This window comes from Numenius arquata, chromosome 20 (genome assembly GCF_964106895.1).
Source record: "Numenius arquata chromosome 20, bNumArq3.hap1.1, whole genome shotgun sequence".
Lineage (NCBI taxonomy): Eukaryota > Metazoa > Chordata > Aves > Charadriiformes > Scolopacidae > Numenius > Numenius arquata.
This window is the reverse complement of record NC_133595.1, coordinates 4,284,048-4,310,051: the sequence shown is the minus strand read 5'-3', so window position 1 is coordinate 4,310,051 and position 26,004 is coordinate 4,284,048. Positions and strand designations below refer to the sequence as shown.

Below are 26,004 nucleotides of genomic sequence, written 5' to 3'. Positions count from 1 at the left end.
CACTGTGTGCTCCCAGAATTGCTCAGGCCACGATTACTGCTTCTCCACTGCTGAACTGACACAGGACTGCCAGTGAAAGGAGACGGAGGTCAAAACTAGCATTTTCTGCTCAGCATGTACTAAAATTCCTTGGGCTAGACTCAGCATGTACTGCTGAGTAGTAAAGACAAATGTATTTGTTAAATCTCTCATAAGTTTGATTCTTGTACCTAAGCTTTTTGCGTTCAGAACAAAGACTACCACAACACTAACACCAGTTCCTTGGCATCTGTGAACTCATTCAATCCAACAGCAGCTGAACAATTAACTCATTGACAGTACTTAATAACTAATAGGGACCTCTCATTCCCATGTTGTGGAATGAAAGAGGGTTCCCATCTTGTTTCTACAGATGGCCCTTTTGTTTTTCATATACCAGAAGATGTCCTTAGGGTCAGATCAGTCGCAGGCATTTAAATAAAACCAGCTTGTTTCATCTCCCAAGTCAATGGAAGTTAAAGCAACTAAGGAATAAGAAGCAGCAGCAGGAGATTGCAGGACTGCTGCCATTCTGAGCAGCAGCTCAGTGCTGCAGTTGAAACTCTTCAATTTATTCACGAGACAGACAAACCTCATCTGCCAGTTGTTCTCAGTTACGCATTAGAAAAGAAGCAACTGCATTGCTCTGCTACTTCCTGAGAGAGGTCAAGGAGTGCCCCAAACTAATTCCAAATCAATAAGGGAAGAGAAATTTCGAGACTGGTAGTTCTCCCACCCTAGGTGGAAGCAGCAAATAATTCTTTAAGTGCCACAGGAAATGTTGCTTTAACCAGAATGTTCAGTTCTTCCACATCCTAAGCACTTTAATTTTAACAAGCCAATTGGTGTATATTGAGAGAGCAGGGAGTTCAAGTTGTAAATATGAGTATTTTAGTGTTATCTTTCTCAATTTTTTTCTCCATAATTCACAAGGCAAAGCTGTTTACACTAAGTAATGCTTCAGTGTCTAGGCTTCATCATCTTTCCTCATACTGTCGAAGTCCAACCAGCTAAAGCCAGATTGGGTGAACTGGCATATCCCAGCTGCATCCCCCAATGCAGACATATATCCTTAAGAGTCTGTGTACGAGTGTCTTGGCACTAAAGCAGTTCTGCAGCAACCAAAGGGACCAACAACTTAAATAACCAGTGAGTCACCTGAGTAGGAACACGATCAAAGTTCTTCCCCAGCATCCTTCTCATGTGCTTTCTAGCGTGGGATGTCATCTGGTGCTTGAGCAGGAAGGAGAACTGGCAGCCCTCTCGAATGCAGTGGAAGTGGCTGTTCACCTGGTTGTATTTGCAACCTAAAGACACAAAATGATTGTATGTAGTACATGAAGGTACCAAGAGGGACAAGGACTGTAGGGAAGATGACTGGGAGTCGGGACAAAGCTGCTGCTACATAGATTTGTGGTGGATTGAAGATTATCAACTATCCCTTTGAAAAAAAAACCACCATGATCTTTTGCCTGCTGAGCAACTGCAAGAGAGGATTACAGTGTACGTGGATTTAAGAAGTGATCCTGAGCTGCAGACTAGTCCCATCCCTCTTCGTTTTGTTATAAAGAAAGGAACATCACCATTACATCTAGTAGTGCCTAATACTCTCCAGTCTTAGCTAGCGCCCCTTCCTTTACAAAGGGAACAAACTCAAGACATTTCACTGTATCACAGAAGTTACAATCAAAAATACACAGTCACAACTAGATTAGAAATGAAAGGTTCCTCTTATCTTTTTTTCCTTTAACTGTGCTCTCAGAAAAGCAGTCTCTTAAAAGCTGTAGCTCTGGACAGTGTATGCTCTCTGGTCAGATAGAAATGAGCCAGGAGGTGTTTATTGCCACTCCAAATTTGTTGTGTAATAGGGGCAGCTACTAAACAACAAGCAATTTATAAGGGTTCTGGCACACAGCACTTGACACATTTTGCTCCTCATGGGTAGGTCCATGCATGCTGGGACTTTGTGTATCTCATTAACGGACAATCCTGAACAGCTACGTTCTATAGCTGATAAACAACGGCTTGTTGCAGGTAAAGCACAGCTATATCAATAATCAGGTTCTGTCTGTTCTCTATCATCCCTTGGCCATACCCTTATACACAGAGGTACCGGCTCAGTTCTACTCATCTACCCATCATCTATCTACACCCATCCACCTTTGCTGACATACCTACGTATTTTTCATATCTCTCTCTCCCCCTCCCCACCCATACATGCATGTATATATTTATACATGTACATACATATAAAAATCTATCGTGTGTGTTTGTTCAGAAACATTCACAGCCCTTAAAGCAGGCCAGTGCTTTCTGCACCTGTTATATATACATACGCAACATAAAAAGCATCAAGAAGTCGACATGCATTTGCACGTTGGTGTAACCATATACACCTACAGGAACACATCCAGCTGCCCCATCCCATCACGCTGCCTGTACCTACATGGGCAAATGCAGAGTGCTGGCTAACTGTATGTTTATTGCATGGCAAGCCCAACCTATAGGCATATGTACATACTGCTGGATGCATGTACCACATCACTCCCAAAAATAAACACTGCTGACACATGTGCAGCCTGTAGATGCCTCGCTGCCAAACAGCTCCCGAATCACCCAGCCCATCGTTAGCTCCCAGATAGCGTTTTATGTGCGTGCCAAGTTTATGTTTGTTTAGGTATCGCACTCCCCCACAGCCCCACCTCATCTGCCCTCCCCATCACGTTGTGCTGTTCTTTGGGCTGGAGAACAAACAGTGCTGGCGGGACCGAAACAGTATCAGCAAAGGGCAGGTGAAGGCTCGCCTGTTGCCAGGGCACCCGTGTAGGCTGCGTGTCATATATCACTGTCCTGCTTTGTCTGGCCCCTGCTATCACCTGAAACACCTCACGCTGAGTAAATAACAGCAACTGCCCAATCTACTGACATGTGTAAATGAGACCTAGGTAAGTACTGGCCCGGCGTGTTGACACTCATTACTGTGGTTACCACAAACAAGCAACCATTTGGGGACAAATTCTTGATATATTCAAACCTGAAAATAAAAGTTTGGTGCTGGTTATTGTGGCTGTTTCCCTGCAATGAGAGAGAACAGCACCCGGGAGTGTTATTGTGAACCCTGTTTTGTTTCAGCCTTTGTTCCAACCAGGAGCGACAGGGAAGACTAGCTCTGTGATACGGGTAAGCCAAAACACAACTATGAGGGTTAAGTGAATCCCAGGCAGTTCAGGATAGAGCTCTGCTGGAGCTACCATCCTTAGGGATTTCCCCCAGGCCAGAGCCCCAGATTCCAGCTCTAGATACCTCCCTGGGAAAGCTGTCTACTTTCTGTTGTTGTGTGTTTGTTTTACCAGCTTTACACTAGAGGCACTTAGATTTAGTAACTACTGCTCTGCTGCTAACAGTTCTGGCAAGTGGGCAAGCCACAGTCTGAGCCTGTGCCACGTCTCAGGCGTCTCCTTAGGCCGGGCGCTGGTGGGAAGCTGGCACAAAGGGACAGCACTGCATTCCCTGCTGCCCGCAAGCACTGTGGAGAATGGCTTTGGAGGAGAAGGGAGTAGTTTTATTGAATGCTCCATACCACTACCTCCTTTGGCTTTCATTATGCCGCACTGGCAATGGCTAAAAAATAAAAGTTTCATTTGAAGCCACCTGGAATCAGGCAAAGCAGCAACTTCCTTGATAGAGGAAGACTTTCACACAAGGCACTCATCAGAGCAGGCATTCCCCCTATGCTTTTTTTCACTCCAGGTGCGCTCAGAGCACCCTTTAACTCCACCCAAGACAAGCAGTAGGCCCAAAAGACTACAAAGTACAAAAACCCTAACCAAACAAAAAAGGCCTTGACAATTAGATAAAAAGGAAAAACAAAGGGGAAGCTACATCTCCAGACCAATATATATATATACACATATATAAAAAAATCCTCTATATTACAGTTTCTGTGCGTTTAACTTGGGTCTACTTGGGACAACATGCTTCAACTCAGGCAGATCAGCAACTGTTTTCTGTTTTGTTCCATTTCTCGTTTAGTGCTTTAATGACCAAATACATATTAATCATAACTCGCAGGCTCTAACTCATGGCATTCTTAGCCTGGACATGGGACAGACCACGTGAGAAAGATGACAGGGGAAAGAGAGGAAAACTCACCTAGTCTGCCACACTCCTCTCGCTTGGTGAAATACTTGAAGCCGTTGGCTGCCCTTCTCTCTGCCTTCTCGTGTTTTTTCACATGCCAGGGCAGCTTGGTGGTGATGTTAGTCACAAAGTAGCAGCCAGGACGAAGACAGTGGTAATGCCCTCGCATCCTGAATTCACAGTGCTAGAGGGGAGCAAACAGGCAGGTCGCTTTAAGCATATCTAAAACAAATGCACTCTCATCTGCCTGCTACTAACGCCGTCCCTCTGAGGCAGGAGAGAGAGGCCTGAACTGATACAGCAGATCACATCCATTTTATCTTCCACAAGCTGCAATGCAAACTTGTATTGCTGTCACGTATTCTGTATTGCACTATTCTACACTGAACTATCCCAAACCTAAGTTGTGGCTTTCCCTGGTATTCATCACAGATTTTTCCTCTATTTCATCCTGTGTCTCTTACATCACTCTAACTGCCTGTCCACTTCACCCAAGTCAAAGAAACATAAAAGCAGTGAAAGTGTCAATTTGATTAAATAAAACATTTTGCTAAAACTCTAATAAAGACCCTTTCCACGGTTGTGCAGTTAGACCGGGAATGAAACAGCCTCGCTTCCTACTGGGTATCTACTTGCTCTTTCCCATTCTTCTCCCACACACTTAGGCTGGAACACTGCCTTCAAATGGCTCTTACCTGGTTCGGACAGAGACACTGCAGCGAGTAGTAAGCAAACTGGTCTCGCACATTCACCAAATTATTGTTGGGGTTGATGTGGTCCAGGCAGTGGGATTCTGCTTTGCCAGAAGTTTTGCACACATACTTGCAGTTCCCAAAGAGACAGTGGAAGTGGAATTTGTTGGCGTACTTGCAGTCCGTTGCCAGGCAGGGATCGCTGGAACACATCCAAAACCCAATCATCACCTTCACTCATTTCACACATTTGTTTCTTTGCCAAAATTTAATTCAAGGGGAGCCCAGCTGAAGCCTCTGTTCCAAACATGGCCTACGTATTTCCCATAGCCACCTTCCTCTTTAGTAAAATCAATGCTGGCAACAATACTGTGATTCCACCAAGCTAGTGCACTTTCTTGATTAAGATTATTAAAACAACAGCAATGCATGCTGGGTTCTGTAGTCTTCCATCTTAACTCTCTCTCAAGAGCTGGATGGATGCTGTTTCTCCCTTTCTGCCTGTACTTACCACAATGGATTCAGATAGTTCTTCCCATCTCAATTTTGTGTAAGTGAAATGAAACTCTCAGCCACGCACACTGCAAGGTGCCAGGGCTTCCCCTCATTAGACAAAATCAGGAATGGCCTATTTAATCAGCTAAATGGTTTTGGTACCTTACTCCTCCCACCCATTCCATGGATTTCTGGCTGCACAAACAGAGGCCAGATTGGAGGTAGCTGAACACTGGTCTCTTGGATCCCAAGCACTGTACCCAACGATACCTACTCAGACACGTGAAACAGAATTAATACACTGCTTTGAAAGCAGACAAATGACTCCCAATATACGACCCAGAGACTTATACTCCACCAGCCTGAATAACTAAGCTGTAATGCCTAACCTGATCCTGGACTCCCATAAAACATAACTTCCGTGCTCCCCTCTCTCTCTCTCTCTGCGTAACAGAAATAACACCATCATCACAGCAACACTGTGAAACTTCTTTAATGTTTTAAAAGAAGTTCAGCAAGGTACATTACCTTCTGCCAGACACCTCCCTTGAGAATTACTTTGTAAACTAACACGACAAAACCAGAGGAACAGAATTCAAGGAGACTCATTAGACTTGTACAGAAGTTCAGCCAGGACAGCAAAACTCTGACAAATCTGAAGTGAGAGAGAATTGCTCCCTATTCCTTGAGCTGCTCAGAGACCCATTCCTGGTAAGGCAGTCCAAGCACTTGTGCCCCCTCCACTATCTGACCCCCAGTCTTCTTCGTTGAAAAAAACCAAACTCTGTAATACTGAGTTACAGGTGGCATTCCTAGGAAAAGGCCACAGAACTCACTGGGGACAAATCCAGGAGAAATCCAGCAAGCTTCCTCATCAGCAATCTGTAAACATCTACTCTTGGTTAGTTCTGGGTACTTTGCTGCAGGAACACCTCACCTTTGCATGACGGAGCACTCAGTTGCCCACTGATTTTCGCTCAACTGCAAAAACTCATGATAGTCTCAGACTCACAGCAAGATCTGGAGGTGGGTTAGTCAGGTGTCATGCTGAAAACTTTAAAATGCTGTGCTTCCTCTGTAGCCTCGTGTCAAAAATACTGCAAAGGCGCATGTATTTCTGTTCACCTCTCATGAGGTATAAAAAAGGCCTCAGTGATATGTCAGCAAGTTTCTCTCTCCTCTAAACTTGTACCTAAAAGCGCTGCTAAGTGTACTCAAAAATCCTGGTTTTTTTTCCTAGGAAAACTGAAGCTATTTTCTGGACTTTATAGGAATAAATTTTCTGTGAGATAAAGCCTGGAGTTCTTTCTAGACAGAAGGTCTCAGTGGGTGAATAGAGATGTAGAGATGTAGCACTGCAGCTCTAAGGAGCAGTAAAGAGGGGATTGCAAGGCTGGAGAGGACATAAGGAGCCAAGGAGCATCTACAACTTACTTCTCCTGGAACTGAAGAAATCCGGGCTTGACCTGAGGCTTGGCATTCTCCAGGGAAGTTGTTGCCAAGGGTGAAGTTGCCAGGTTAGGCACTGATGCTGGGATCTGAGGCATCTGGGGTATGGTTGAAGCCAGCTGCTTCCAAGCAAGCAGTGTGGGGGCAGAGGGCACAGTAGCTGGACTTGGAGTGGGCACGTCGAGGGCAGGAGCACTTGCCATGGTGACAGAAGTAGCAGATGGTGATGAAGGGGCCAGTGAAGCCTTATTCTCAGTAGCAGTTGAGAAGGGAGACTCGGAGTTACTTTTCACAGTTCCACCTTCAGTTCGGAAGTGAAAACTGCAAAAAGACAGTGTAATTCAGACATAAAAATTCTTGACCATTGCATATAACTTGATTAAACATCAACAAGAACATGGCAGGAGTCTACAAACAAATTAGCTGAGGTTGAATCATAAAAGGGGCTCTGCAAACTCGTGGAAAGACTTAGGGGCTTCCTAGACTGTCTGTGAAGAGAAGAGAGTTTATTAAGAGGGGTGGAGACAGAAAGGTGCAAAAACGCGTTGAAATCAGAGAGATGGAAGATTCGCTGCCGTCAGTGAGATCAATACACCTATGAGGGCACCTGCCCACGGCTGTTGTGAGAAGCCAGTAGTTTGTAGTAGCAAACCACAGGGAACCATCCAACACCAGAGACCCACTGTGCAGACAGATCTTTCTGTCTTAAAATTTGCAACATCTTCTTCCCTTTAAACCCCTCCAGAATCAGTCATGTGACCAGCTACTGAAGGCATTATTCATTCCTTACTGGGGCAAATCTTCCACTGCCTTTAAAAGGAACTTGGCGTGGTTTTGAACTGCAGATTATGCTCTGTAGAAATCTGCAACGGGGAAAATTTCCAATATTCCACCCTTTCTTTGCTAGTCTCCTCACTCTAACAGTGGGAGCATATTGGAAATTCATTCTTCACCCAAGAGTCATCTCGAGTTCTGAGCATGCTATACAGTCTCTGTAACACAGGCCAGATTATCTGCCTACAGTTCTGGCTACCAAACTCTGGGCTGCCTGCTACTTTCCAAAATGGTGTGAAATGACAAAGGGTTTACAATATAGAACATGGCAAGGTGAGGAGGAGGTTGCTGGACAGTTTGACTGCTTCATTTTGGGATCCTTATCCACATGATATGAACCTCTTAAACAAAACCATATAAACTAGGGCTAGGGAAAACTTGTTAAAAGAGATTTGTCATGACAAGACAAAGAACAATAAAATGCTTTCTACACTCCACTGATAGGGAGCTGTCTACTCCACAAAACAGCTGTATCCTGTGACAACGGTTGGGTTTACAAGATCCTCTCCCTCCCATATTTTCTTATTTCTTTGTATAGTGTATTTGTGTGCTGTGAGAAATATGGGTCTCCGTGAACACATAGTCTGTCAAGCAGGCTATGGAAAAACACAAGTGTCCAGTTCTCAGCCTTGCCAATGCTGTGAGAGACACCTCTTTTTCACAAGTTGAGTGCATTTAGTGTGAAAGAAAATTAAAGAGCACTTAGTGTTCTGCAAAAATTTTAGCTGAGCACAGAGGAAGCATGTAGATGCCCCAGTTGCTGCCCTCAGGACTGCCCACGTTCCTGCTCTTGAACAGAGTCACTCAGTAAGGTCCCTCATGTCCTGCAGTGTGTGTGCTGTGGAGTGCTTGCGGGGTTTCCAGGCCTGGCTCTCTACTCACTTGGCGTGTTTGATGGCTCCATCCAGGGTGCTGAAGAGGGCACCGCACTCCTCCACCACGCAGTGGAAATGCACCTTATGGAGAAAGTCGCACTGTGCGTCGCAGAAATCCTTGGTACCAAACCTGGCAAAGCAGACAAACAGGCATCTTATGGAAAGCCCCAGAAGAGACGCAGTGCTGGAACAGTCACATCTTCTTTGTTTTTCAATTCTACTACTGTTCTGTTTTCTAAGGTCACTGTCCCTGCTGCACAAACTGCTGGTGTTGTTCCTTGATTATTGCCTGCTCTATAGATCTGAACATACAGAACGAGAACTTAAATTTCTCTCCAATTGAACTTGACCGAGACACTCCCATTCACTTTTAGTAGGAGCAAAATACAGAACTACTCTGAAACAAAAGATGAAAATCATTAGTGTTCTTAAGCGCCCCATGTACAAAAGCCAAGCCTCTGAGGAGTGATCAAAGGTTAGAAAATTAAGGGAAAATGCAGACCAAGGGGACACTGCTAAAACACTACAGGTTTTTTTGTGGTTTTTTTCTGTTTCAATCTACTGGAAGCGGTGAAAGGCAAGAAACAACAGTGGTTCAAGAGAATTTAGATCCAGAACCCGCCCGTCCCCCACCTTGAAACAACAGGGTGTCGCATAGATGGGAGAGGTGAAGTATTGCCTATAGAGCAATTACAGCCTCGTATACATAAATACTGAAAAGCACGATCCCTGAAGTACGGAGGAACCAATTTTGCTGCAATGCAAAAAACAGAGCAAAAGCCATCATCTAAGAGATGCCTCTTGTCATCTCAGGGGAAATGGTCAAGAGGGCAAAACCAACTAAGCAGGGTTTCACTGCTCATCCACTGCTGAGATTCTCCAGACTTAATAAATTCAGTAGCACAAATCCATGTGATTTCTGGAAACTCCAGAGTCACAGGGAATCAAGAAATCAAGTACAAAACATTGGCAGGAAGGATTTGAAACTTAACAGGGGAATCTTGCATAATTAAGATACAACAAACTACAATTGCTCTGATGAGCAGGAAAGCAAGAAACAAACAGCAGCCTGTGTGGTCCCAGGAGGGAACTCTTTGCAATTCGAGGGTAAAGAAAAAAAATCTTGTACTGGAGAAGGAAGGTCAGTAGATACAGAATACATGCAGTCAGTTAAGGCTTGCAGGGAGAAGATGGAGGCAAGTAAAAGTGTGGTAAGAGGTAAGAAACCAAGTTACTGCAAGATAAGGGTTTATTTTATCAGGGACAAGAGGTACGGTACTCGAAAGAAGGTCCAATAAAAATGGGAGGTGATGAGTCAAAAACGGCTGCCTTATAAAATTTGATTTGGATGGGAAAACTAAAGACAAAGCAGACCATTAGGGATAAAATGAAGACCACCTAGAACAGCAGATAAAGGGACTGGTTGGAAAATATAAATATGCACAAATCAACCAGTCTGGATGATGTATGTCCTGAAGTGCAATGGACATTAACTCACAAACTGATTGCATTACTATTTCCTATCTTTTAAGCCACAGAGAAGAGGGAGGTACTAGGAAACTGGCAAAAAAAAAAAAAAAAAAGAATAAAAAAAAAAATAATCTAGGTACTGATTCTTTCAGGGAAAAAAAAAAGAGAAGTGATCTTTGGCAATTATCATACCTCTAGTCTTAACTTCTCCTTCCAGTAAAGTAATGGAACAAATATTAAGAGGGAGGAGAAAATCATTAAACATCTAGAGGATAAAGGAACCATGAGCAATAAACAGCATCAGGATTATAAAGAATAAATCTTGCCAGACAAATTTAATTGCTTTTTTTGATAGAATTACAAAATTAGTGGATGAAGGGATGCAATATATTTGGATTTTAGTAAAGCATTTTGATACAGTCTCGCATATGCTTAGAATTAATTCAAATTGGCCTGGATGTGAATGCTACCTCGTGGATTGAAAACTGGCTGAAGGACCGTAAACAAAGGCTAATGACAAACAGCAACATATTGAGCTGGGAGGAGGTATCTTGTGAATGCTGCAAGGATGACTTCGGTTAGGTCTGAGCTTATTTAACATCTTCATTAGTAATGTAGGAGAAGGAGTAAACAGCGTGTTAATGAAATTCACAGAAGATACTAAACTGGGAGGAGTTGGCAACACCAGTGCAAGAGGAGAAAAATAACACCAAGAGGCCTTGCAAGAGAAGGGAGCGGGTTCAGAATCCGAGAGCTGTTATTTGGAAATATACGGCTAATACACCTGGGGGGGTTGGGGGTGTTTTTATACATAGGGGACTTGTGAGAGCACCATTAAAAGCAATCCTGCGTAACAGCGGATGGTAAACGTGATCCATATACATTATGCAGTATAGATGCAAACAAGGCAGCACAATCGTGAGCTGTATATATGGGGGCAGGAAGCTCGTTATGTCTGGAGTGGCGATACAGGAATGGCAGCCCAATTCTGCACCCATTGAGGGAAAAGCAAGAACGACAACAGCAACAACACGATCAGCAGGCTGAGGGGACTAATTTACAAAGTCAGATTAAAGGAAGTAAATAAACTTGGTTAAATGGTATGCTAAAAGTCTGTGACTATCTGAAGGGGGTGAACTCCAACTGCAGAGAGGAATTATCTGCTGTGGTTCAAGGGGATATAACCAGGAGAACTGCAACAAAATTACAAAAAGGGAAATTCAGGCAGCATACCATGAAAAAAATCATGACAGTGAAACATTAGGTGGTAGAATAATGCTCCCAGAGACAAGAAAATAGCCACGCGGCTTGGCATAATTAAAACTAGGCTGGACAAAATGCAAATAGACTGCAGGGAAGGATCTCGCACCGACCAGGGAGAGATGGACTAGAAGACTTTTCCAGTCTTCTCCATTGAAGCCTGTGATTTGCAAAGTGTCCACAGGCATTTGTAGGCGACGATCTGTGTCAGAGCACAGACCCATGCGTGTCTGCCTGGGTGTATCTGTGTATTCTCAAAGCGTGTGTCTGTCTGGGCATGTATGTGCATGTGTCTGTGTGGGTGAGTTTTGTATCTGTTCCACTTTCCTTTCAAGCCTCCTTGTCTACAACAAAACCAGCAGAAACCATCCCAGTTCCCATACCCCTCATACTCTTGATTTTGTTTCAGTGGTCTGCTCCTATGATGAGAGAAAATGCCACAACAAGCATTTTAAGGCTTCTGTGATCTGTGTGTAGTAACTGAACATGGTACAACAGAAGTTCAGCGCTAAGAGCAAGCTGCCATCGGTCCCCTGCCCTTGCAGACTGGGGACATAGAGAGGAGCCTAAAGTGAAGTCCAAGCTATAAATACCATGTGTAGATCCGTGCTCATAGCTGGCTCTCAAGATCCCTTTGCAAAATAATTCTATGTGGACGACCGGTATTTCTTATATGACATTAACACCTACTGCAGGCAGCCGGGACTGAGGGCTAAATGCACTCCAGAAGGGGATCAGCACATCACAAAATTAGGCCTTTAAATTCAAGAGAACTCTGCATTCAAGTGTGAACTAACTAGCCAGGCACTTTTCAAAGGAGATAGTTTTCCCTTTCCTCTATTCCCAGTTTCACACTCTCCTTACCGGCGCAGGTACATCTTCCATGGCTCAGAGAGCTTCTCCTGGACAAGTGCCTTCACCGCCTTGCCCAAGTACTGTGTTGGCTCTCCAGCCCCAGCCTGGCTGCCATCTCCTTCTGTCTTAATGTTCAGCAGGTTGCCAAGGCTGGCACTGGTCTTGGACATCTGGAACAAGAACACAGACACTGCATCAAGCCCAGCATACAGCTGTGGACACTGCCAGTCTGGACACCCTCAGGACCGTCCCCCAGAAAGCTGTGTCTTCAAAGACTAAGAGAGAAGACAAGAAGTCTGCACAGGCTGCCTTAACTGCACCAGCAAAACTTAATAACACCTCACTCTTCTGCATCCTCCACCCAACTATCACAAAGTGCTTGGGTGCCCATCTAATATTCATGGCTCTCATGTAAAGTAATGAAGCATCACGTCTATTTTACACATGGAGAAACTGAGGTGAAGAGAGACATACCTGGAGTATGGAAAAGGTGTGCAGGCTTAAACATGAATAACCCTATCTAGCTCCTACAAAATACTGGTCTCAGTACGGAGCCAGTGATAGAACTGGTAAGCTCTGGTTTATTCGGAATCATCCCAGCCACAAGGATGTCTCTTTCTTTAAAGTGACGATCAGTTGGGGGTGGAAGGGGGGAAATCTCATTCAAATGGGGAAAAATTCTGGCTCCACTACGTTCCTGGAAAATTCTTCCTCACTTCAGTAAAGAAATTATGTCACTTTCTGTGCTAAATGGACACATCCTCCAGAAAGCAGGACTTGGACTCACAATTTGCCTTGTGTGAAAGGCTTCAAATAGATTCTACAGAGAAGGTTTAGAGGTCCAGGCATATGATGTGCAGGACAGAAAAAAAGAAGTTACTCGAGTGTGGAGAGAGAAAATTTTCTTTCAGAATAAACGCACAACTTCCCAGAGCCCTTCTTGCTTTGTTGTGCTCTCGGTTACCTCCAGTAACAACAGTGAAATTCACAGCATGAGTAAAATGCAGGATTGGGCCCAATACTTCCATTACAAACTCCACCCACTTGAGGATCTTGAAGCCCTTTATAAATATCAGTTAATTAAGTCTGACAGCCCCCCCTAAATAAACTGCAATCTGCTACAGGAACCCTGGCTATTTGAGGCTCTCTTAATGCCCCTGAAGGTAAAGCCCCTGCTGCTATGCGGAGGCTGCAGCTCTTTACGGCTGGAGTCTGAAATTCAGGTCGTCTTTTTCCATTGGTGTTTGCTGGGCATTCAGTTTCTGCAAAGGGTTCTTTTTCCTACGCAAATAATGAAGGGTTCCTCCACAAACAGAAATCGTTTGCAGCAAGAGGAAGAAGCAAGCGCGATGTGTTCCTGAACACACTGAGCTTGATTCTGCAATCCTCAGTCTTGGAATAGGCTCCTTCCAATCAGTGGGCTCTATTCTTTGCTGATTTATGTCATCAGTTAATCCCATTCCTTCTTTAAAAAAAGAACAAACCTCAAGAATTTGTATTTTGTACCTGTTCTACGCTTACTTTGCACAACATAAAGAATCTTAGGCAGGGCTGCACACAAACAAATGCTTATTTCTAAGCATATGCTTAAATCTCGTATCCTCCTGGAGACTTTCAAGCGAAGTATCTATTGAAACAGAATCTCCCTGAGCTGAGGCCTCCAGAATGACTCAGGACCCCAGACAGCAGACTTACTAAATAGGTTTATTCACTAGAGAAAGAGCTGCGTATTTGGAATCACTAAAGGGACAATACGCAGGAATGAATAAGAAATTAAGTTTAAAAGGAAACATCAAAACCCCAGTGTAACAGAGAGCCAATGGAGGAGAAAAGTGGCGTAATGATAAACACAGAAATTAAACAACACAGGGAAAAAAAAGTGATGAAGTAAGAGAGAAAGGAGGCGAGAGATTACTAGGCAAAGTCACTTTGCCCTCTCTTGAGGGTTATATGGCCTTGATGCATGTAACGCCCAGAGCCAAGGGGATGGCAATAGTTATGCCTGTAAAACCTATCACACAGCAGAATATTAAAGCATGGCTCAAAGGCTGCCCTGATCTCTACTGCAGTTGTATACAACAGCAAAATTAATCTTGGTACAGTAGAATTTATCATGTGAAAGGGAAATATATATTTGAGATGATGTATAATTTAAGGAAAAAGTAAGGAAAAAGAAATCGTGCATTATCTAAAATAAATATTCTAGAACATGGTAAAGGGGGCTCTGTTGGACACCATTACTCACACCAGAAAGACAGAAATTGATGATTTTGGCTCAAAACTTCTAATTTTTTTCATCTTCTCTTTCATAAAAACAAATTATTCTCCTCCCCCTCCCCCAATGAAAGAAAATGTTTTTAAGTAAATAAACAAAATGAGTAACTATAAAAAGAGAGCGAGAGAGAAGTTGCCAGGTTCTGGAAATAAAAATGGATAAAAAAAAAAAAAAAAAAAAATCTTTCGGAGCCCTCCTCTGTCTAGAAAGGATGAAAAAAAAAAAGGTGTCAGAGGCTGCAATATATTTCTTCAGCCAGTTCATTAAATTAATTCGTAAGCAGTGGCTCTGAAATTATACCCGATGAAAAATGGTCTCAAAATTTAAATGGTACAAACTCATCTTATTAGAGGCAAAACATTAAAAAACAAACGCATCTCTTTCCCCCCCCCTCCCCGCCATCGCAGCTTTAATTTCTCTTGGTGGGGGGAATGAAAGGCGTTTGATGGATGGCTCTTACCTTATTCATAAGCGAGGATAAAAGAGATGAATTTGCCGAGACTGTGTGGCCATTTGATTCATTACTGGAACACACAAACCAACAGGGTTTAGTTAAGATGTGCACAGGGACTGTGAGCACTGAGATTAATCCTTCTCCCTTCAAGCTGCCTCACTCCTCACCTGCTGCATCCGGAGGAAGAGAATGATGCCCACCCTCCCTTGGGGAAGCCGAACTCTTTTACTTGTGATAGCCAAGATGGAGAGAAAGAGGGCCCCAAGTTTGGAGAATTTAGTTCTTTCAGCTATTAAACAGTCCAGACCCCTTCCTCCAGCGTCCACACCATCACGCTGTTTTATTAGCTGACTCACAACCCACACCATGGTTTAGAACTTTCAAAAATATGCCACAAAAGCAGGGCTGATGCTGATGGAAGACTCGCACTGCCAGGGACACAATCGTTATGGCCACAGCTAAGCCTGCTGAAAGTCAACCTTAGCATTTCACATGCATCAGTAATAGTTCTAGTAGACTACACGTGCTGGGGTCCCAAATTGAGGCTAGTTTAAATAAGTATGGAAAGGAATGTACACAAAGGTCAAAGTGAGGCAAGCTCACTTATCCCCAGTATCAGTTCCTGTGTATTTTTTCCCCACAGGACAATCCCCAAGCTCTCCTGTTCTCAGTATAGATGCTGGATGAGTCGGCCATGCTCTTTAAGACAGACGCATTCACATCTGTTCAAGTGCAAGAGCTCATCACTGTAGCTGTGGATTAGCACATGCCAGACCCAGACCAGAGTTAGCCTGACACCCAATTGTTTTGTGTGCCCAATTTCTCTGGAAGGTGCTTCTCTTAGACCTGACTCAATGCCCTATTACATCAGTGCAAATGCTCCTGTTAAAAGTGTGCTGAAAAAGCATGGCATTGGAGCAGCCTTCGATCAGCTCTTGATATCAGCAAGAATATCTAAGTGAAAGAAGGAGCTTTGCCAGTGGCTCTTTTTTTTCCAGAGAGGAGCACAAGAGGTGAGGCTCTTGTCAAAGAGTCAGTAGGTGCCTGTGAGCCCCAAAGGACGTCTGGAGAACATACACTTGAGGGGGACTACAGAGAGCCTCCCTGCCTACAGTTTGGGGGTGCCCAACTCAGCCACCGTGAAATTGCCTTTCATCAACATGTTGTGTCCTCTCCTACTACAGATACGGAAACTTCTCAGAGCTCAATGCTGGGAAGAGCTAAGTGTGCCTGCATGCACGCTTCTCTCACCCATGATCCTTGACGCTCAGGTCCAAGCTGTGCTCCTGCAAGGAGTCCTGACTGGTGGCAGAAGACGATCCCATGGCCTCCGCAGGTTCCTGCTTCACCTGAACTGGATTGAACCGTCCGGGAGCTGCTGGTTGTCCATTCCCTGATTGAAAGACACCGAAATGAAATGCAAAAATTAAAAGGAAAATGTAGGTCTAAAATGAGGTTACAATGGCAAGTAAGTAAGTTAAATCACTAGCACCAGTGCATAAATGGAAAAAGCAAAGAAAAAGTGTGGGGGGAGGGAAGTGCTGGGATTGCTGGTCAGCGTTTATTGCCAAGCTGACATGATGGGTTCTGACGTCCACTCCAGCGTGGAAATTCTTCAAGTGCTAATTATTGCAAAATTATGTCAAAGTTGTCCAGGCTATGGGCCCTTTAAAGGAGAAGGGCGGAAGGAGCGTGGGGGAGACCTGATTCTCTGCACAAACTGTCATAACTAATTTGCGGGGCTGCCTCTTAAGCGTTTATTAAAGACTCTGTTAATGCTGAGGCAATGTGGCAGCTTTCAACTGCTAGTCAAGCCCCCTTTCTCGTCCCCAATCCCAGCGTTGCCGTAGCGACAGCGATGGCCTGCCACTGCGCGTGCCCAGCAGGAGCATCTGCCCTGTCGGGGCTATCGAAGGTGACAGTCAATGGGACTGGTTCAAACCATGCGACCTCTTGCCACCGCCGTCACGTTGTCCCCACAAAACCAGGGAATTCTTTTTTTTTTTTTGGGGGGAGGGAGGTTTAGTGCTGAGCCCATGAAAGAAAAATTCAAATTAAAGAGAATTAAAGAGAAAAAGGAGGAAAGGGGGGAAAATGGGAGAACAAATTAAAGAAAAAAAATTAGGAAGAACAGCAAAGAAAAAAGGAGGGAAAAAAAGTTGCTGACAGGAACATGTCTGCAGAGCTTTTTTCCACAATCCCCAAGTGACTAAAATATTAATTTACCCTCCGGCAGTACAGCTGACGGCGAGCTGCTTCTCAGACAGCAAGTGGCATTTTATTAAAAAATAAAGGAAAATAGTTCCCTCAATGACCTTTCTCTGCTTTAGGAAACAATTTTTCAAATAATAATTTTAAAAGTATGTGAAAGTTCCCCTCCCTCTTTAATCAGATCACTTCGTCCTACTCCCTCGTTTGCTCTTGGGTAGCAGGGAACACGGGCAAGCACTCACCCCCTGTGGGCCAGCAGCCTGGCCTTCCCACGCCCCAGTGAAGGAGTCTAGAGGGGCAGCCCAGTGCCCTGGGGTGCTGCCAGGCAGAGCCTCCCCTCCACAACCCCATGTTGCCCACCATGAGCTGACCATGTTCAGCAGGAGATTGTGGTCTTGTGTTCTTGAGGGAGCCCCATGTCCCTGCTGGCAGGGCTGGGCACAGGCAATGACCTGCCCCAGGTCTGGGTGGCAAGAGGAGGAGCTCCAGGCTGCCCCAGGGGACTTCTCATCCCCATCTTTTACCCTTCTCATGGTGCTGCTGCCAGTTCCAGCTCAGGGAGCTGCAGGGACAAAGAAGCCCAGCTTGCAAGAACCGAACAGGAGAAAGGTCCAGGTTGTGGACTGGACCAACACTGTCTCTAAACCCACAGCTGGGGCAACAGAGCTGGAGCCCAGAACCAACCCCCCAGACCTGAAAAACAATTGGCCATGAGCTACAGGATCAACACAACTAGGTCCAGCCAAAACTCCATAGTCTGCAGGAGAAGGCGTAGGCTGCTGTATGGCCTGCAAGCCAATCATATGGGCCAAGCTTTTTCTGCATTTCTATTTTTAATACAGTGTACCTCTCTTTACAGCCTACAGCAAACTAGGCAATACACACGCCAACACTCTTCCTTCAGATCTTGCCTACTCCCTTTGTGGGCAAAGCTGTGTTTCCTACCTCTCTTCTGGCCACATGGGTATAGCCAGGCTCCACAGTAATCCATGCCAAGACTGCCCTCTTCAAGGGTTGACTGGACATGACCAAATTTATTATCCCCTTCATGTTCCTTTACTACTCCCTCCCCACCTCCAGTCCCATGAAAAACTGGGTGGCTTCTCATTCACTCCTCTCAAAGTCATCAGGCCTCTTTCCTCCCACCACTAGCACAATGGATGAGGGTAACTCACCTGCTTCAAGTGCCACAGAAGGCTTGAGTGCAGCTGCTGCCAGCCTGGCCATCATAGGAGAGATTAATCCCTTGCTAGCAGAGATCCTTTCCATTATAGATGCCGCTGGAGCTGGAGAAGAAGTAGCTGCTGCCTCACCAGATCCTGAAATGGCCTGGGATGAGGAATCTGTAGGAGCAGATGATGTTGGATTGGTGCCAGAAGAGCCAGGAGTCATCAGATTAGCAGAGCTGGCAGGAAGTGGTGTAGAGACCCGACTAGGGATGATGGGGAAGAAGGATCCAGCTGTTCCAGGAAGTGCTGAGTTGGAGAGTGCCAGGGCCAAGGGTATATTGCTGGGAAGAGCCTGAGAGAGCAGGCCAGAGATCTTGGTGGCTGGTGTCATGCTGTTGGCAGACTTGCTGGCCTGTGAGGAAGCAAGCTCAGCACCAGAGGAGGGTGCAGCTGGGACTATAAGAGAAACGGAAGACTGTTGACTGGTGGGGGAGGCACTCAGGCTGGAGTTCTTCGAGCTCATAGCGGAGAAGTCAATAAGGTCATCATTACTGGACTCCTCTTGCTCATTATCCTTGGACCCCAGGAGAGAGGCAGGCAGGCCCAGCACTCCTGAGCTCCGGATGTGCCTGCGCTCATGTTTGCGTTTATGGGAGGTCATCTGGCTGGTGGAGGTGAAGGTGAAGCCGCAGCCTGCCCTGATGCAGTGGAAGTGGTTGGTGGCCTTGCTGTAGACACAGCCCTCATACTTGCATTCCTCATACTTGTAGAACTTCTTGAAGCCGTCCTTGGCATAGGCATCATCTTTGATGTGGTAGCTCTTGTGCTTCTCAATGTCACACTTGTTCTTGAAGGTGAATGCACACCCAGGTCGCCTGCAAAGGCATTGAGGAGGAAAGTGTTGGCTGTGTGGGCTAGAAATGCAACGCAACTGCTGCCACTCGCCTCCCTCTGGGATAAGGACCGGGACCAGTATGAGACATTGGCCCTGGCTGCAAAGGGGTTGAGGAGCTTTATGCGGGTTAACCTCTGACACCAAGGCACGCAAAAATGTTGCCATGTGAGAGCTGGGAATCTCACTCCACTCTGAGGAACAGCCACAATAACATGGGGATGCAGGCACCCACCACTAAAAGTTCCAACCAAAACAGCAGCTAAAGGGGACTAAGGTACAAACTGTGCTTTCCTACTCTTCCTGAGAACACAAATCAATAGAAGAGCATTTGTGTACAGAAGCAGAGTCTGGCCCTGAAACAGATGAGCTGGATGACTTGGCTGGAAAGAACTCCAGCATGGAAGCGCCATTAACAGTATGTTAATGGCCTGCTTCAGTCGAACTCTAAAGAGCACTGTGATTTCTCTCCCAGATGATTCTAGGATGAATTTTCTAGTGGGTACCCTTTCCCCAGGTCACACTCCTGCCTTCAGAGTGGTCTGTGGCAAGACCCTAGAAATCACATCTGCCCTGGAGCATGAGCTCTCTCAAGAGCAGTACTGAGGTCACAGCAGGGAAAATCAAGTCTCTGTGGATATTCCTGAATTTATGACTCGGCAGAAGGAGGCAAACAGACCACACAACTCTGAGGCAGGATTCCTCCCCTTCCCTGCTGTCTCACCTGCAGTGGAAGTGAGTGGTTTTCTGCCCATAGAACTGGCATTCCACAGTGCCGCAGTCCTCCGTGGCACGGAATCGCTGAAACCCGTCGTTGATGAGCTGTGTGTTCTTCTTGTGAAAGTTCTCATGGGTCATCACATCCGAAGTGCTTGTATAGACCTTATTACAACCCACCTACCCCAGGCCAAAACAGGGAGTCATCAGCACAGTGTTTTAACAGCCTACCATTATTACCAGCAATAATAAACATGAGCAGCACACACACATTTAATAGTTCCATTTATGCACTTCTCCTAGGAGTATTAAGTCATCACTTTAATTCCCAATCTAAAGACTGATAGAGCAGTTGTGGAAAAAAAACCCCACCAACCTCAACATTCTGGGCATGAAACAGTAAGAAAAAAAAGGGGAGGATGCAAAGAGATAAAAGACCAGCTAATCATGCCTGCTTAGGCAGGCAGTAAGCAGGGCTCCTGCTCTTAAGGAGAAAAGAACACTGACAGATGCCATTACGTTCTGTTATCTCGGAGCGACACGGAACGAAGTAGGACTTTCATGTATTTGGGGAATACAAAATTGAGTGGGAATGAGTTATTTACCTCTTTAGTCCTTTTGGGAGGTAAGGCAGGGTGGTGCAACACGAGGCCACTCTTTTGAGCTTGTAATATATGGGTTTCATTCTAGCAAAGCATAGGGTTTCTATGTTCAGCTGATCTTAGCAAACCAGTGACTTTTTTTTCCCTGTCACTGTTCAAGACTACCACTTCAATAATTTTAAACTCGTGCAGCAAATGGGAATGGTGTGACGAGGACGGAATGCTGAAAACCTGCCTTCCTCTGGGTAAAGCGGGCAACTTTGCCATATTGAGTAAAAAAACACTGGAATCTGAAAACGTCCTCAGGCCTGCTGAGGGAGGATTTTTTTTTTCTTTTCTTCTGTAGCACAACGTGTGCCAATGCCTGCACCATCTCAGAAGTGAAGAGAACAAAAACACCACCTCTTAGTTCAGCCCAGGTTGATTCAAACAGGCAATAACAAAACCCATGACAAATACCCAGAAAAAAAAATAAAAAAGATCTCCAGCTATTTCTAATATAAAAGAGCCTCTCTCTTACCACACTGACACCTTGAAAAAAGACAGACCCTGCACGGCATTAAAAAAAAGAATTAAACAAAAACCTCCTTAGGAATAATTTGCAATGTAGCTCTTGGTGCTAAAGCCTAAAAAAATGTCAGTTTATATAAACAACTAACTGAATTTTATCCACACCAATTATGGACATAAAGAAAAAAACCCCCATGAGATGGATGGCACAAATTCTGCCATTTAAGCAGTATTTTCTTTAATTGGGAGTTTATATTCAGACACCTTTCCTGTAGGACACTGCTTACATGGGCATTATTTTAGTGTAAGACAGTGGGCACAGGATGGAATTACCCATATATAGTTGTGTAAATGAGGGTCTCTATTTGAACTCAGGAGTGAGTTAAAGCTGTGAAACACTCATACTCTGAAAAAAACCTAAACAAAACCCATCCTGGTCAATTGAAGAAACTAAACAATCAATATTATGGAAGCATAACAGAAAATGTCCTCGAGAGAAAGTCACATGAAGTTCTCAATTTATCAAATGTTGTAAGCACATGCTTAAACCAACCCCTATTCAGGACAGTACTTGAGTGCATGCCTAACATTTAAGTATGTGCTTAAGCCCCATTGACTTCAGAAAGCTTACCTGACTTCAAGTTAAACATATGCTGAAGTCTAGTCCAGCAGAGCATTTAAGCATGTGATTAAGGCCTTGTGACTTTAACTGGGGTCTTAAACTGATGGGATAGGGCAGGAAGTGAGACCTGAGTTTTCAGAACAGAAAAGCTTTCACCAAGGGTTGCCTGATTATTCTGTAACTACAGCACATTCTTATGGCAATGGTTGAGGCCACAACTCTAATGAAACAAACACATATCAAACACTCTAATCTGGAGAACGATCAGGGTAAGACCCAAACAATCTGGTGTGTCCGTGTCTAAAAACAGTAAAGGCGTCACAGTTACATCTGTGCAGCAGCTCCCAAGTCTGGTTACGCTGCTGTTCAAGCCTGGCTGGCTCTTGAAAGAAAGCTCCCAGCCTACACCACATACAAGTACCACTGGTGAAGGAGAACCAGGGGTGTTAAGTCTGGATATGTGACATTAAAGTTTAATTACTTTAGAAACTGATTATGGAGGAAATTAGCCCAGTGTTAAAGGGCAGATGTGTCACAGAAAAGTCTGATTTCAAGGGAGTGACAGATCAGATCTGAGTAGAGGCTGTGCAGTGGCATCCGAGAGGTCCCTGAATCTCAGAGAACGGGACCTGTTTGCACAAGTGAAGTCCAAGACTGTGAGAAAACTTTGAGCCCTGCTTTGCCTCACTGCGTGCACAAGGCTTCTAAAAACAGGGAAAGGTGCTTCCCTTCACCCTTCCCAACATTTGACAGGTCAAGTACAGTGAGGAGAGGGCACAGACCCTTCAAAGAGGTGCCTGAATCAGAAGGGAGCAACAAATGTCTCCTCTTTGCCTCAGGAGAGCCCCTTGCTCTCTAACAGGGAAGTGTTGGGCTGCCCGAGCTCAAGAATCCTTTCAGTCCACCCCAAAAAGGACACAGCTCAAACAATGGCACTTCATTTGCCTCGTGTGCTACCACCTATTCCACGGCCCAGCGGTTACCTGCATGCAGTGGTAGTGTGTGCTTTTCCCATTCAGGTGGCAGCCATGGTAGTACACGCTACAGTCATCCAAGGGGCTGAAGCGCATGAAGCCGTGCTGGAGGGAATTATCACGTTTCTTGTGCATGTTGTAATGCCGAATCACATCCTGTTTACTAGTGAATCTCTGGAGAGATACAGAGACAGACAGTGAGACACACGTGATGGGAGTGGGTGAGTAATTCTGGGGGGAGGGTGGTTTTTTTTGTTGTTGTTGTTAATAAACTTATGGTATCAGGAGTTTAAAGCTCAGCAGTAATCACCCCAAGAGAGTCAGATTAAAGAGGAATTGTGTGCATGTGTCTTCTAGGTAAAGGGAAAGTATATACACATGAAGAGTTGTAGAGTAAACATGACACTGGGGCCATGTCCAGAATATGCTCCCTGCAGCTTTAAGACTGCATTTCTTCTAACATAATTTTAGCTGCTACTATCTCAAGAACTGCTATAGTTAGAAAGCAAGCAGTGAACTGAACAGCCTACAAGAAGAGTAACGCAAGCTTCCAAATCACTCACTGTAGTGGTTAGCAAGACACTGGCTGCCACATTTATGTCAGACTAGAAATTGGGAGAAACACTCTACTCTTTTATAGGATCTTCCCATTGTAAGTCTTGTGCCTTCCCCTACAAGGTAGGATGGCTTTATTAGGAAAACAGGGACAAGGAACTTTCTTCCAGTCACAGAAAAAGATGGTGGTAGAGCTCAGAGCTAAATCCGTATGACCAGAATATCCTTTTCATCCTCTACCTGCTTGAATTAAGAAGGGGGACCCCACTGTCAGAGCAGCCTAAGTGCCTTTGAAATGAAGCTTTTCATTTCTGTTTCCCACAGACATCAATATTTAACAGTGAAGGTGGGAAAGTAAATCTGATTTTTTAAAAAAGAAATCAATATCCATTTATTTTGAGGAGTAATTGAAAAGGCCTGTATTCTAATGTTTAACAACTTTTCTAGTCTCCCTCATAGGAAACAAATGATTATCGCTTCCACTCTTTCCTCCTATAATATCAATCCTGATCAATCTCGTTGGTATTGGCACGGGAATATATGGATATAGATTTCAACAGGAATCCCTTGGAGGCCAGAGGTATGATTTCCCAGGGCGTACATACAGGATTGCTATTGCCAATCATCGTTAATTTGTGCCCACTTATTACAGAGCGTTACTTATTCTAAAATATATCTCAGCCATAAAATAATTTGCATTTTAAAAAGCAGCCTAAATCCTTATTCCCTGCGAGACCAGACAGCTCCTTTGCAAGCAGCTTCCAGACTCCTTAGGAAATAATCATGAGGCCAATCATAATAATAGGTTTTTCTGTCTTTCCATCCTTTGTGTTTCTCTCTTTCTGGTGCAGAGATAGCCGTGTCACAGTTGGGACAGACTCATCTCAATTACCAAATGCTAGGCTAGGAAGACCACTGCAGGCATCCCAGAGAGAAACTCTCCTTTGATCAATAGAAACCCACAGTCAAGCTTGGCAGATCCAGATCAACTTCCTCTGCTGTGGCCAGACTTGCTCCTTTGAGACCCAGAGGTCCCCTGGGCTGGGGCTGAAGCTGTGTCTGATGCACAGCAGAGGCAAACTCTGGGATTCCCACTCACAGACACGCAGCCTGACCACAGACATGGCAGTGTCAAGCTCACAGACCCGGGAAGAGGGTAAACAAACACAGCACGTGACTCGTGGCTTGACGTCGCTACCCTGGCACTTCTCCCAGTCATTACAGCATCCCACATGGCTCCTGCCCCCACGCTTTCCCCACAAATCCCAGACTGCTGCTGGTCTTATTGGGTGTTTTGTTGCAGATACTGCTGCTACAGTGTCACTCGGGCAGCAGGAGGGAAAGAGACAGACTAACAGATCAGCATTCCTAGTTTCAGGCACAACTTGTAACACAGCAGAATTTATTCTCTTGGTTTCACTGATGTAAATCTGGAGTGGTTCCCATTGACTTGAGCTGATCTATATTCTGCTCTTCGTTATAGTGGTCTGGGTTTAGTTAAATGGTGTTAAATTAGGTTAAATGGGAATAAAATAAGGTTCTAGTAAGTTCAAAATCTATCTTGCCCTCTTTCAGAGTGGAAAAGTGAAGAGGCATGTGCGTGCATGGGCCAGGGGGGAGCACAGGAGGACACACATCTCCCCTTGGCTGTACCCCTTTGCGTTCAAGTAGCTGTGCTGGTAACTTTTTACCATTCCTTTACCTGGTAGTTGCACTCTGGGTCAAGGCAGTGGTAATGTTCTCTGTACTGGTACGCACAGTGTATATGTCCACAGTGCTGACTGCCAGAGAACCTGCAGACATTAGAACAGGAGAAAGAAAGGGAGCGAGAATAAAACAGTGTCCTGACAGTAGTGCCCGTAAGGTACAAATAAAGTCAGTCCCATTTCTGCTTTCATCCAACATATTTATGGCATTAAACCCCATCTCCTTTATCCCCTCCAAGGATGGTGACCCTCCCGCTCTCTTATTTGTCACTATTTAAAGGTGCTTCTTGAGCAGGATCATTCAGATCTTGTACATCCCTAATCTGTCCCTTTTCCTTTGAAATTCACCTCCATTATCTACGTTGGGGATAGAGTAAGAAAGAAGGGTTCCTTGTATTAAATATCATACAATTCTAAAATTCTCTTGTGTGACTTTAGATACCACAGCAGTGAGCTTCAGAAATCTCCAACGCCAGAAGACGACAAAAAAATCAGCCAAATATGGATTCTAAATTAGGTAGGACCTCGGAAAAGCTCAGGTATTCGTTTGTTTGTACCAGTTATGTCTCAAGATTTTTTTTTTTTTAAATCACAGTATGGTGTCACACTACAGAGAAGATTGCTAGCCAGTGAATTAGATGGTAAACCACGCAGATAGAAGATGATCACGGCAAGATTACGTAGGAACTTTCAGTTAGACGGAAAGATCAATGGAAAGATAGGTGAGATGGATCAACAGGAACAGAATGAAGAGTTACAGGGAGACCATCTCAACCTTGTGTGCACATCTCCCACGCACGACAGCCTGGCTGATCATTATTTTCCATGTGGATACAGTATTTGGTCACAACAGAAAACAGTGCAATGCAAAAGAACAGGGTTTTCAGCCTGCCTTTGAGTGCAATTAAAAGTAGGACTCAAGAAGCAAGAGCCCACAACATGCACCCAATCCACTCCTGCAGGCCACCACGGAGCACTCCACACAGCAAATTTGGAAACTCCTTACATACAGGGTGGAAAAAAACCCCAGAAAGGCAGAATTGCCATAAAATATCTGTCTACAAACAGCCAGTACATGATATGTATTGACTGATAGGCACACCAGTAATTGGGAAAAGGGGATGATCCAGTATGGGGCTAATCAGTGCAATGAACTCTCTGATGTATATTCTAGAGGACCCTGGAAGAGCTGACGAGCTTGAAAGGGAAAAGCAGTGGAGAGAAGGGGA

The 26,004-nt window shown here is 44.7% G+C and overlaps 1 protein-coding gene across 1 annotated transcript in view; it reads right to left on the bottom strand.

Annotated features, from left to right (window-relative positions):
• The window catches only part of CASZ1 (castor zinc finger 1), an 81,908-nt gene that overhangs the window by 7,164 nt on the left and 48,740 nt on the right, over positions 1-26,004 (bottom strand). Inside the window, exons 5-16 of the mRNA XM_074161448.1 lie at positions 24,772-24,862; positions 22,524-22,688; positions 19,814-19,986; positions 18,204-19,072; positions 16,069-16,210; positions 14,824-14,887; positions 12,098-12,258; positions 8,511-8,633; positions 6,780-7,115; positions 4,854-5,052; positions 4,171-4,342; positions 1,177-1,325 (exon numbers count right to left, since the gene is read on the bottom strand). Of these exons, the coding sequence (XP_074017549.1) occupies positions 1,177-1,325; positions 4,171-4,342; positions 4,854-5,052; positions 6,780-7,115; positions 8,511-8,633; positions 12,098-12,258; positions 14,824-14,887; positions 16,069-16,210; positions 18,204-19,072; positions 19,814-19,986; positions 22,524-22,688; positions 24,772-24,862 (2,644 nt within the window). The remainder of the gene's footprint in view (positions 1-1,176; positions 1,326-4,170; positions 4,343-4,853; positions 5,053-6,779; positions 7,116-8,510; positions 8,634-12,097; positions 12,259-14,823; positions 14,888-16,068; positions 16,211-18,203; positions 19,073-19,813; positions 19,987-22,523; positions 22,689-24,771; positions 24,863-26,004) is intronic.